The 13,741-nt window shown below is 35.6% G+C and overlaps 1 protein-coding gene across 1 annotated transcript; it reads right to left on the minus strand.

The window, feature by feature from the left end:
* Positions 1-4,368: 4,368 nt before the first annotated feature.
* On the minus strand, positions 4,369-7,000 carry LOC113302584 (NAC domain-containing protein 71-like). Its single transcript, XM_026551518.1, has 5 exons — positions 6,297-7,000; positions 5,731-6,011; positions 5,310-5,633; positions 4,921-5,203; positions 4,369-4,824 (listed from the first exon to the last, which is right to left on the minus strand). Exons 1-5 carry the CDS (start codon positions 6,451-6,453, stop codon positions 4,712-4,714), a joined length of 1,158 nt encoding a protein of 385 aa, XP_026407303.1. The 5' UTR covers positions 6,454-7,000; the 3' UTR covers positions 4,369-4,711.
* Positions 7,001-13,741: the final 6,741 nt, after the last annotated feature.

The raw sequence follows: 13,741 nt of genomic DNA on the forward strand, positions 1-13,741 counted from the left end.
TTACTCTGCAACTCAGTACAACATCGACCAAAGATGATTTACAGTCTATGAAGGTTACACTTGATACTAGTATGCAATCACTTAAGACATATATAGAAAAAAAATTCAATCTCAGTTGGAATTTTTTTTTCTAATCGAGATCTAAACAAAGATCCAAATGGAGCTTCAGGTTCTAATACTGGTGGATCTCATTCTCACTTTCATTTGGATGGTCGAGATTATAATCAATTTCATCTAATGCCTAAGCTGGATTTCCCTAGATTTGATGGCGATAACCCAAAGAGCTGGATTCAGAAGTGTGGATACTATTTCCAGATGCACAATATCCAGGATTTACACAAGACAAAGATGACATCCATACATCTAGATGGTAAAGAAAATAAGTGGTATGACAATTTTTGCCTTAATAAAAATGATATTCCATGGTCATATTTCTCTGCTAATGTTTGTTCAAGATTTTAAAGTCCTGCTCAGGATAACATAGTTTCCTTGTTCAATAAATTGGCCCAACAGAGCACTGTTGATGCATATTTTGAAGAATTTGAATATTATAAGGCATTATTGTTGAGTGTTCATCATGATTTTCCTGAGACATATTTCATTGCTAGTTTTATTGGTGGCTTAAATGAAGAACTCAGAAGTTCAGTTCTCATGTTTGATCCTAAAGCACTACTTCATGCCTTTTCACTTGCAAAGATGCAAGAAAAAACTCTTACCCTGCAACAGAAAACCAACAAGCCTGCACCCAAATTTTTCTCTCCCTCATTTTCCAATTCTAGATCATTTACACCCAACAACCCTTCCCCTAAATCTTCTTTTGTTCCATCCACTTCACCTACTCCATATCCTGCACCCAAGCTTAGCTCAGCTTTACCACTCAAAAGGCTCACTCCAGATCAGGTACAAGATAGAAAGACACAAGGGTTATGCTTCAACTGTGATGAAACTTACAAGAGAGGCCATATTTGTAAAAAGCAGTATTTATGTGTCCTTATAGGGGAAGAAGCTGAGGAAATTTTTGACCAAGGAGGAGAGACTCCACTTGATACTGATGAAGACCCTCCCATGGAAAGTGATATGGAGATCTCACTACATGCTTTAACTGGCACTATCTCAGGAGATACTATCATAATTTTTGGTATTCTCCATAAACAAGCTATATCAATTCTTATTGACACTGATAGCACACACAGTTTTATTGATTCTGCCTTGGCTACCATCTTAGCTTGTCCAATTGCTCAGACTGCTAGTTTATTGGTCACAGTAGCCAATGGTGACAAAACAGTGAGTTCTGGTCTTTGTTCCCAATTGGAATGGATTATGCAAGGTCACAAATTCTGTGGTGATTTGAGATTACTTCCTCTTGGTGGTTGTGACAGTTTTGGGAGCTGAGTGGTTAAGGAATCTGGGTGATGTTCTTTTCAACTTGTCCAAGCTCTTCATTACCTTCAAACATAGAGGCAAGAAGATAATCTTAACTGGTCTACAACAAAAGTCTTATTTAAACATGATGAGTGGAGGATCAGTTAGGAGGTTTTTCAAAAAACATTCACATGGAGTGATTGGACAACTTTTTCCCATCTCAACCACATATATACAATCCACCTCAACACCCCCACAAATCTCTAATGTCATCCACCAATATCCTGATATGTTCTCTGAACCTAAATCCTTACCACCTCAAAGACAATTGGACCATAAAATTCCTCTCAAAAATGGTGTTGTTCCTGTTAATGTCAGGCCATATAGGTGCCCTTATATTCAAAAAATAGTTGTAGAAGGATTAGTACAAGAAATGCTCCAATCAGGCATCATCCAGCCAAGCAAAAACCCTTTTGTATCTCCAATATTACTTGTCAATAAAAAATACAATTCTTGGAGGTTCTGTGTTGACTACAGGAAATTAAACAGCCTCACCATTAAGGACAAATTTCCAATACCTGTCATAGAGGAGCTCTTGGATGAACTACATGGATCTAAGTATTTTTCCAAGATTGATTTAAAGTCAGGCTATCATCAGATCAGGTTTGTTCCCTCTGATATCCACAAGATTGCATTAAGGACACATCATGGCCACTTTGAATTCAAGGTAATGCCATTTGGCCTCACCAATGCACCTACTACATTTCAGGCCCTAACGAATTCTATTTTTCAACAACATCTTTGGAAGTTTATTCTGGTGATTTTTGATGATATCTTAATATATAGTCCTTCTCTATATTCTCACATACTTCACTTACAAACAACACTAGATATTCTAAGAGACAATCAGCTTTTTTCCAACTTCTCTAAGTGTTGTTTTGGTTAATATGAATTAGAGTATTTGGGCCATATTGTCACTCCTAATGGGGTTAAGGCTGACCCTAAGAAGCTCTCTGCTATGGTTGAGTGGCCTATTCCTACAAATATCAATGCACTTAGAGGATTTTTGGGCCTCACTGGTTACTATAGAAAATTTGGCGGGTTCAACCTAGCTATGCTCTAATAAAATTCCCAAATGACATTCCTTTCTTGTCAAGTCATGTTTGACTATTTTATTGAATGTCCTTTTACTTCTCATTGACTCTCTCTTCCTCTCTTTACCCTCAGATATTATACTTATCGTCCGACGAAGTCCCTTTTGGACTGGGTCGAGTCTGCAAGTCTTCAGTCCCCTTGTAGGCTTGGGCGTACAAACCATGTTATAATTTTCTGACCCACGTGGTGAAATTTTCAACACTGCGGAGGTAGTACTGACAGTGGTACTAGTGCTGATGGTGGTGATGCTGATAGTTGGTTGGTGTTGGTTGTTGTTGATGGCCATAGCGGTGTTGGTGTTACTGCTTGTGGATATGGTGATAATAATGACTATGGTGTTGGTTTTTGGTGGTGGTGCTGGTTGATAATGGTGCTAGTTGGTGGTTTTGTCGGTAATGTTTGCAGTAAGGTGGTGTTAGTGATGGTGGCGTGAGAAGAGAGTTTCTGAGGTGGAGTTGTTTTTGTTTTTATTCGGTTTGAAAAAAAATTGATCTCGCGGCACGAGTTCAAAAATGAATTTGGAGCATCGTAACCATTGAATATACGAGATGTGACATCATCTAACTAAGAACTCAACTACAGTTATATAGTTGGACTTTCAATGTATCTTTAGAATATCTCATGTATCTAATCTTTTTTTTAAAGTAACATTATATTAAAAACCGAACAGAAACAGAGAACAGAAATTACAACATAGGAAACAACTTATCCTTAATACATACAGGAGGTGTCATGTATCTAATCTAATACTAGAATTTACTACACAGTATTTATTTTTGGCGTGAAGAGGAGATCTTCCAAATCTGTTATTCTTCTGGAATTTTATCCTACAAATTCCAAAATAAGACCTCGTGCTTGCAAAAACAAGCTTCTCAATACGTCTTGCAGACCTAGTACTAGAGGTAATCGATAATAAATATATCTTGATTTCATTACAGTTGTGTTATAGTTGCAGATGATCTTCGGTCGCATTTTCTTTTCTGATAATCAATTAGTTTACCAAGTTAATAATATGTTAATGACTGTATACGAATACATAGGGTCACCCAATTATGTATATCTATTGATCCTAATTGTCTACTCCTTTCAAAACTGCGACAAGCGAAGACAAAAGAAACTAAAAGACGATCCATGTAGATCATGTAAACTCAATGGCTATAATAGCTGTTACATTATATGTCCTTTTATTTTCCATTTTTTTTGGTTAGTTTATATTTTCTTGAGATCATTACCACTGCTCGTATATTGTATGAACAGAGATTTGGCCATCTTTATTGCCGAGCCATAAAATGTCATCATCCTCTTACGAGTTTAGAGACACGGAGTCCAAGTAATTGAGGAGTCTGGCCATTTTTTCAATTTCGGAATCATAAAGTCTTCTGCGTGGTTCCCTAGCTAACTCCCAGTTTAGGCCTAAAGAATCAGGAGAGGAAGCAACGTGCAAGATTAAGATTAAGATCTGTTAATAAAAAATACAGTTTAACAGGCTTTGCTTTCAGCTGGTGACGAAAAAATTCTTTACATAACCAGATATTCTAAAAATACGGTAGTATTTTAAAAAATCCAACTACATATAACTGTAGTTAAGTTCTCAATTAGATGGTGTCACATCTCGTGTATCCAATGATTATAATGCTGCGAATTCATTTTTGAATTGGCGCTGAGAGATCAAATTGTTTTCCTGATTTAAACTAGGAGAGTTAGTTTAAATTGATTTGTTTTGTGGAGGTTTTCATAGATGGATGTAATCACCTTTGGTGCTATTGTCAGCGGATTATTTTGAAAATCCCGGAGAATTTGCATATTTAGTTTCCGGTATTCCCACCAAGACCAACAATAAAGAAAAAAAACTTTTAAAAGTCTCATTTGGTAGGTTCATGATTAAAACCCAAGTACCAAACGACAAATTACATAAACATGTGATAACGAAAAGTACAGAAATCTTCTTAACACAGAAGTACAGTACGGCCTACAAGCATCGACTTCTCTAAGAGAAGGCCAGTTCATGAATGTATAATAATGCTATTCATGGTTGATATATCTCCAAATGCGGGATCGTTAATAGTGATCTTGGCATGGATATTTCCTCCTTATTATGCATATAATCAAAATATAAGTACTAAATGCTTTTTATGTTACTCTAAGAGCAATCGCTAAAGGTGTTGCCTTAGATTATGACATGAATGGATCACAATCACCATGCTATCTCCTCTTGCATCCAAGAATTTGCCAGCTCAACCAGACTACCATCTCCGCTAGTTTGTCTGCAAATAGGATTAGGTCCAGTAGGATTCCAAGCTTCGAAACCTGCATTGTAAACAACACCAATTAAGCTACAATATTTGTAAAGTCTATGGGCATCGTAATCAAAATCAATTAAGCTACATAAAACAGCTTTCTCACCATTTATCGTGTAGTTCAAATTTCTTAATGAGTCGGTTGTTCCTAAGGTTGGATAGGTTGAATCTTCCTCCCCATAAAATCCCATGTAGTTCATTTCTCCCAAGTAAGATGACATATTGTTTTGAGCAAAATCATACGTTGGTTCAACTTCCGCCATAAAGTTTGAATAGGATGGAGTTGGCATAATTTCTATTGAATCAGTTTGACATTGGCTCCAAGAAGTTATCTGGTTTGTAGATTCGTAATCCTGTAAATACTCAGATGCATCACCGGACGGGCCAGCCTGCAAGTTGTTTTATGGATCATTAAGAATGTACGCAAACAACAAACCATATTAAAAATGTCAAGCACATCAAACTACATTCAACATCAAAGTTTATTATTAGTACCTTTGAAGTATCGAGTATTAGATCAGAGGACATCCATTCGTTTGTTACCCCGGTGTCAACGGAAGTTAGACCAAAATTCACTGTCATTCTGCTATCGTAAGGAGAAGCTGCAGGAGTCAAATAATTACTCCCATTGTTAGGACTACTAATGTGAGAAGTATTGTCGCCAGAGGTGCTAGAGAGGCCGCTTTGAAATGCAGATGAGTTGGCGTTTACAGTGGAAGGAAGGCCTCCAACCCACTTGGAGTTCGATTCTCCATGGAATTCACCATATTTCTGACCTGGCTCATTCTTCTTGACTACTCGACACAAAGCATAAGCTCCCTGGAACAGAAGATAAACGGTGAGTTCTTATTATTTTGGAAATTTCACAAATAAAGTAATCTATGTTGCATCACTGTATGACTTCATCAAAAACTACCTGAGAGCCAGATGATCCTTGTGGAATATCATCAGTTAGGCGATATTCATGCATTACCCAGTCAGTTCTATCACCAGCAGGGGCCCTTCCGCGGTAAAATACTAATGTTTTCCGGAAACCAGTTATTCCTTCTGACTGACAGACTATTTTGCGATCCTTTCCAGTGGCTTTCCAATATCCAGCTTTTGTTGCTCTATTTGTTCGTGAACCATTTGGATACTTTCGATCACGCGGACAGAAAAAGAACCACTCCATATCTCTCTTTGGAAGGAATGACTTATCTGAAACCCAATATAAACAGTTCACACTTCCATTAGCTACAATCTACCAAACCAAGTTTCAAAAAGATCACTGTTGCAGATGCTTTTCCTCACTAGTTTGATCGGAATCATTTTAAGAATCAAAGAACAGAAAAGGAAACCCAATTGAACCGTCTTTTTTCAAAAGAATAAAGTGAAAAATACTCCCATCAAAAGAACTCTTTTACACTGTTTAAAATTGCACAATATACAACAACAAAATGAAACTAAAAATGTATATCAAAATAAAATAAAGTAACAGCATACCTGGTAATTCCCAAGGTTCGTACTTATAAAGCTCGATAACCGGAATGACTTCAAGATCAAAGTTTTGTCCCTCAACTTTCTTCTTCAAGTAATAACTTACTAATTCATCATCAGTAGGATGAAACCTAAAACCAGGTGGTAATGATGAAGAACCCATCTCAACTCACACTAAAAATTCGAGTCTTCGATGATAAATGAAAACACAAGCCGAAAATAAATAAATAATATAGACTAAAACTAGAGCAAAATTAAAACCAGCAGACCAGAGTTAAATTTCAATAACTAAGTACCTAAAGTGTACCTATTGAAAATTTGGAAGATCCAGAAATAAAAACTTTCATCAATGCAAAACTTACTATCTAAAACTGTGTAAAATTTCCAAAGTATACAACCGTTGAACAATACAACCATCATTTGCCGTATCACAAATCAAATTCTGTTCAAACAATTAAACCCTTAAACCCCAATTCTGTTTCTTAAATTATTTAATACAAAAAAAAATTTGATTCTTACTAAATTCAGTTTAAAAATCAGCAAAAACAAGATTTTTAAGTGAAACTCAGACTGTAAAATTGTCCGAGTTATCAAGAATTGTAGTTAATTATGGAGGAATTAAAACTCGCCAAAAGATTAATTAGATGGTAGAATTCCTTGATGGAGTTGTCAGGTAGTAAAGCGAGAGAGGAAGTGGAGGATTGTAGTGGAGAGGATGCTGAAGTTATTAGCTCTGTATTTATATAAGCGTTAGATGAGACTAGAGACGCGGAAAATTAAAGGACAAACCGAAAGTTATCGAGAAAGAGAGAGGAAGACATTGCTTGTTTGAAAACGAACAAAAATTCCAAAGTTGGTGGACCCATGTAAAAACCCGTTTACACTGAGTCGGGTTCCCGCCAAATAAAATTTTACCGTTATTAGGGGTCGGTGCACGTAAGCTTGAGTCGGACAAAAATACTTTTTTCATTTATTTAATTACAGTAGTTTCTATGTCATTGGTTTAAATGTTTATTAATTATCAAAAAATGTTTGGATGGAGCTTTTGTTGTTCAAAAGAAGTGTTTTAAAGAGATGCTTTAGATGTTTATATGTAGTTAAGCAGGCTTTAAAGTTGCTTTATGAAAAATGACAAACAATCCTTTCAAACTTGATTCTGATTCATTTATTTGTAATTTTATCGTCTAGTGTTGAAAACCTGATTAAATCAAACTAGCACTCATATGGCAATCCATAATGAGGATGTTTCACTTAGGATGTACTTAAAAGTTTGGTTATCATAATCTTCAATTCAACTGTTGGAAAAACAAATAAAGAAACCGCCATTACATAAACTAGTCATTATGGGAACGGATCCTGTGGACTTAATGAATAGTATCCGCCTATCTTATGGGTTGCTCCAACTCTGGGGTAATCACTGGATGCCCCCAAACATCCTACTTTTTTCTGCAATTGTTTTTATCGAGAATTATTTAAAAGCCCCAAACCCGGGCAGTATACCAGGCCGGAGATTTTGTTTTTTGTTTTTGAAGGAACAGGAGCAAATGCTCCCAATTTCATATATTCATAAGAATTCTTACAGGCATCAAATATATCTTAGTTGAAATACATGGACAAATACAAAATCTATGTATTCTGAAATACAACAAAAGTATTAAATTCATGTAGTTCGTCGAGGAAATCGATGCTATTTGAGGGGTGGTGTGATACTCCCGTAACAGAGGAGTAATATGCGTTGTGTATCGAAAACGCGATCACATCCGGTAGTCATGGATCTTCACAGTAATGTAAATCAACGTCAAGCCAATGTGAATCGTCCTTGAAGATGTATTTGAAACGATTGTAATAATCGATTGAACTGCCGGGAAGGCTATATGAAATTGTCATACAGACATATAATAAGAAATCAAGATAGCATACATAAACCATCTGATTGATCAGAAATAAATAAAATAAAAAATTCTAGAAAATTGTTGGAACAACAATTTGTTTTATTAGAATTTATACAAACTAGGGAGACTAACCTTGATCTTCCTAGAAGATCAGCAGATATGGTGACTTCTATGAATCTGCTTGTAGATGTTGCATGTTATAAAATTTTAATAGTACCTAACATTACAAAATACATTGGTGCGAATTGTTTAGAAATTAAGGGAGTGCAAATCTCGGCACCCCTAAAAACTGGGGGTGCACATTTCTTGCCATCTTATTAGTAGTTTTGTTTACATGGTTTTTTATCTTTCTTAAAAATCACATGATATATTAGATTAGTGTCTGTAAATGATAATTATCCATAATTAATATGGCAGATCCATCTCCAACATCTCATCTGTAATCGGAAATGCCTTGTACACCGTGAGAATTTTTCGGGGAAAATGTCAGGAGACACAGCTCTAACGGTACCTTGTGTTTTCTCCAGGTGGGCCATCCGAGATTGTGTCTCCCAGAATTTTCCTCGAAAGATTCCACAGTCAACATAGCATTATTGATATGTAATGCTCTTTGTTGTAAGCGAATCTGTGAGAGAATCTTTGTCTTTATAATATTTAGCCTCAGCAAGTTAACCCAATCTTTATTTTCTTCATTGACCGTTCTCCAAGCTAGCTTAGCCAGTAAAGCTTGATTTATGAGATTTCCTTGCCATTTTTGCAACTTGAACTCCATCATTTCAACTAGTTTGCCGAAACACTTATCTCTTTTTCTTGAAGTAAACAAGTTAACTCCCAAAGTCTTTGAAGTTTTGAGTTGATTTGTATATTAGTAGTTTTGGACGGCTAAAGCATCATTTATTCTATCATGTTCGTTAACAAATCTATAAGAAAAAATACTTACCTATTAATATGTATCCTCTTATTTTTCAGTTAAATAATTTAATTTTATTTTTGAACCGCTATCTGTTACGGTTATTTTCTTATTCATCTTCTTCTATCAATCAAGTAACACATTACATGGCACCATTGGTAGACCTTGTTCTTATCTCCACCATGAAATACTAGAATTTTCACTAATCGCACGGGTGAAAACCGAAAGTTTCATTGATCACATGGGTTTTCAACTGGAATTTTTAAGGTACAATAATCAAACTTTCACTTTATTTTCATGTAAAAAATTCAAATTTTTCCTAACTCTCATATAAAAAAAAATCTAATTTTCACACAGTACTGAAGACGAGCATGAACTTATAACAACTTAGATGAAATTTTTTTAATAACTTTTCTTTTTCCAATATTTTTTTATTTTTCATTGTATTCAAAATTTGTTTGAGGAGAGATATGCAGATAAACAAAAAGGTAAAATAGTGTAGAGTGATGCATATGTCGTAGGCTTTTGTTTGGACAAAAATAAATCCTACCCAAACATGAATAGATGATGATGATGCTAAAAAATAAAGGAGACACGAATTAAAGATAAACAAAGGAGCCACAAATTTAACATGGTTCGGAAAGTTTTGCCTACTCCACAGACAAATCCCCGAATGGAGAGATATTTTATTGATTTCATGATACAATAGCGTTTTTCATGGTTGAACGAGATACGATGTTTAGGGTTTTCTTTCCCCCTGTGTCTTATATGACTTAGGGTTCAAGTCCCCTGTATCTATAGAGTTGAATTTATAAGATAAACCCTAAATTTGAGATAAATTTCATCTGTGGTAACTTGTATCAAGATAACATTTTTCATAACTGAACGAGATATGATTTTTAAGGTTTTCTTTTCCTCTGTTTCTTATTTGATTTAGGGTTCAAGACCCATGTATTTATAAAGTTGAGTTTATAAGATAAACCCTAAATTCGAGATCAACTTCATTTGTGGTAACTTGGACAACAAGATATCTGGAATGTTCCGGAATTTTCCACCCAAATGACTTAGTCAGCAAGCAATTTAGAAATTTCAAGAACCTTCTTCTAGGGTTTTGGTATTAAGTCAGTGAAAACAATCCAAACTGACATGGATCAGCGGATTTGACTGGCGTAATTTGATATTGACCGACGGGGTTGACTTTGACCTTGAGTGTTCATTAGGTGTTGACTGCGGCTATCGAGCTCTGACTTGCAAGAATTGCTAGCAGAATGGACTGACGAGATGTATGGCAGAATGGGTTGGCAGACTGGAAGAGACTGGCTGGCAGCGTGGTTGGCAACATTGATGGATCGGGCCTGGAAAATCGAGTCCATGGACCGAGTGGAGTAGACTGGTGAATTACGCCGGATAAATGGATAAGTGGACCAGGTCGAGCAAACTAGGTCTTGACCACTTGATGCTGACATTGATTGGTAGCTGACTTTGACAATTAACTTTGGCCATAGACAGATAGTTGACTTTAGCCGTCGAACTTTAACTGATACAACTGGCTGACAAATTGGGCCGACACACTTGGACGATAGATTGCGGTGGCATACTTGGATAACAGCTAGATGACCTCTCAGATACATGGTACAAACAGTTTTAGGTTATGAGTATATCTTGGGTTTTTTTGAACATCAATACACTCATTACAAGTTTACAACTAAGCTTCCATAAACACATCTATCTAATCACATATTCTCTGTTTGGGAAAAAGTAAGCTCACGGACCAGCTTATTTATATCCTCATAAAATTTACTACACCATTTTAGGATTTTGTACGGGCTTTTTCTGTAGTAAATCGGGCTTGCAACAGCAGTTGGATGTAACAAGACGCGATGTTGCAGTTTTTTCACAATGGCATTGTAACAACGATAAATCATTGCAAAAAAAATTTATAAGCATGCATAATTGTATCTGAATCAAATAATTGGTACTAAAATTTGCAACAAGAAAAAAGAAGATGGTGGGTTTATGCTGACCTAGTCAAAATCCAACACAATACATAAATAAATTGGTAGCGTGGATGTAATTTAGATAAGAAAAACAACACAATTTTAATATTTTCATCATCCAAACATCAAAATTATCATCCAATCAATAGATAAAAAAAATGAGAAGCAAAATTAAAAAAAAATCAATTAAAATTTTAAAAAAGATTTTGAAATAAAAATCAATGTGAATCCTGACTGATTTGTGTAATTTTCATCATTCCCACATCAAAGTTTTAAAAGAGATGGTCACGGAACTGATGATTTCTTGATTCCTTCGTGTGCCTAAAAAGAGATAGTCGTGTTGGTGATGGTGATGGTGAATTGGTGATAGATTATACATCCAAAATATCTTAGATTGCTGTAACAATGATTTATTCCAGCTCAAAAAAATAATTAGATTAACATAACTATGGTGATAGTGATGGCAGCTATGAGAGAAGTGTAGTAATTTGAAGTCGAAATGGTAGAGGTGGTGGTTGTCGCGGAAGGGGTCATGAAGGTGGCGACAATAAAGGTGTAGTAGGTAGAGAAATGGTAGAGGTGGTGGTTGTCGCGGAAGGGGTCATGAAGGTGGCGACAATAAAGGTGTAGTAGGTAGAGAGGAAGCGGAAGCTGGAAAGAAGAAGATATGAGAAGTATGGATTTATATTAGGTTATCTAGATTATCAAAACAACCTTACTTTTTTTAAACATGTAACAATTTATGTTGTCAATCTCGGCTGAGATTCCCGGTCTAAGTCCATGATAGAGACGAGTTTCTCAATCTTGGCAAGACGAGATCTTGTTGAGAAACTCGCCGAGACGGTCCCGAAACTTGCTGATACAGTTGTGATCTCATCAAGATGAGTTTCTGAGTCAATGGTTAACATGATAAATTCATTAAAATAACAAAATTATCCCTAAATACTCTACTTTCTTTCATATCACGATGGGAAAGCTTAAATTGGTCAAAAATTCCAAATGTCTTTATCAACTACTTGATTAAGTGGTCTAAATTTTGAAAATAAAAACTCTAAGATTTTACCGAGAATCTTATAAAGATAAAGTTATCTCGGTGTTTCGATCTCTGCTGAGACGAAACCGAGATACGAAATTCACTATATTGGTAACAGTTAACAAGTAGTGTTTCTGCTCAAGACACGCATATTTTGAAAACAAAGGTTTAAAGCATTGGCTGCTCTCACTATATTTTCCAAGTTATGACAATTGTACAATAACAAGTGGTGTGTCATGGTTTGTTTTAGTGTTGGAGTTGGCTACTACCCTTCTCATTGTTTGTATTCTGTTGGTTTTGAACCTGGCTTATGCCCTTCCTATGGATTCGCTTAGGTGCTCTCCTCCATGTTTCTTTTTTCTTTTCAAATCAATGGATTACAATCTTTTATCGTTTGAGGAAGAAAAAAAACTTGTCTCTCTGCGCATTTTTATTTAATCTTTGTTGTACTTCTTTTCTTCAACTAGCACAAAATGTATATTATAGTTTGTGAAATTTCCTACGGATTCTTTGCTTTTGTAATAACAATTCTTAGAAAAAAAAATATATAATTGTGGTAGCTTGTTACACATTTTGGATTTCTCTTTACAACTAACCCCAACAAGGAGAGAAGCCTTCGTCTTATAATGAACGAGGATAGCGAATTAATACTATTTGGAAAGAAGAAAAAAACTGGCTTCATTTAAGCCTACCGATATGAGGTTGTTAAACCATTTTACCGAATCCGATTTTGTGCACACTCTTAACGAGTGTGTACGTAACATTTCAATCTGCACCATTGATTTAATTTACGGAGTTGTGTAAAGAAGATCGAAAATTTAAACATGCATGATGATGGATGGGCTAACGGTTAACTAATCAACCAATCAAAATATCACGTCAAATATACACTTTTAGAGGAGTATGTACATAACTTGACTCCATTTTACTGACATGTGTAATATCCTTTTTTTTCTTTTTTCCCTATGAATATTGGTGGTGATAATGTAGTGACTAAGAGTCTAAGACACCAAATTAAATGCACCTAAGCTAGTGTGAAACTATGAACTAGAAAATGGAAGTGAACAGAAAAGAAAAGGGCAATGTTTTCCAATGTAGTTTTGATCGAAAACTTGAAAGTTTGAAAGTTAAAAAACTTGTGTTTCATTCTTTTTCTTATTGAGTTTTCACTCATGGTTCGTTTCTTTGCTCTTAATTTTATGAAAATGGAATGAGATGGCGACAACATTATCAAGAACTTGTCTGGGTAATGAGAACTTTTGTCCTTTCGGCCCCCACTTTGTCCATTTTTAACGGCACTTTCTTTCTTGATGTCATCGCCCACAAAGCTCTACCGTTGGTGATTAACAAGTCACGCTCATTGTATTGGGCCCATAAGGCTAACGCTTTTCAAATAGTTGGACTCATTTTTTTTTCATGTGGTTCACGTGGTTTACTGTTTGTTGGCTGCCAATAACATTGATATTGCTCCGGCTCCTATAAGTTGGGGTTTTATCTGGATCCACATACCTGTTTACATGTATAGTTTCTGTAAATGAGTTCGCGAGTTTCTGGGATGAAAGATTTTTGTCCGAAAAAACCAGTGGCGGAGCCAGCTTTTAAGTTTAAGGGGAGTAAAA

The sequence above is a fragment of the Papaver somniferum genome, chromosome 8, assembly GCF_003573695.1.
Source record: "Papaver somniferum cultivar HN1 chromosome 8, ASM357369v1, whole genome shotgun sequence".
Taxonomy (NCBI): Eukaryota; Viridiplantae; Streptophyta; class Magnoliopsida; order Ranunculales; family Papaveraceae; genus Papaver; species Papaver somniferum.

Coding starts and splice junctions, on each gene's coding strand:
- LOC113302584 (XM_026551518.1), bottom strand. CDS start 6,453: ATGGGTTCTTCATCATTACCACCTGGTTTTAGGTTTCATCCTACTGAT. Junction 5,634..5,730: donor AAGGATCATCTGGCTCTCAG/GTAGTTTTTGAT, acceptor CTTCTGTTCCAG/GGAGCTTATGCTTTGTGTCG. Junction 5,204..5,309: donor TAATACTCGATACTTCAAAG/GTACTAATAATA, acceptor AACAACTTGCAG/GCTGGCCCGTCCGGTGATGC.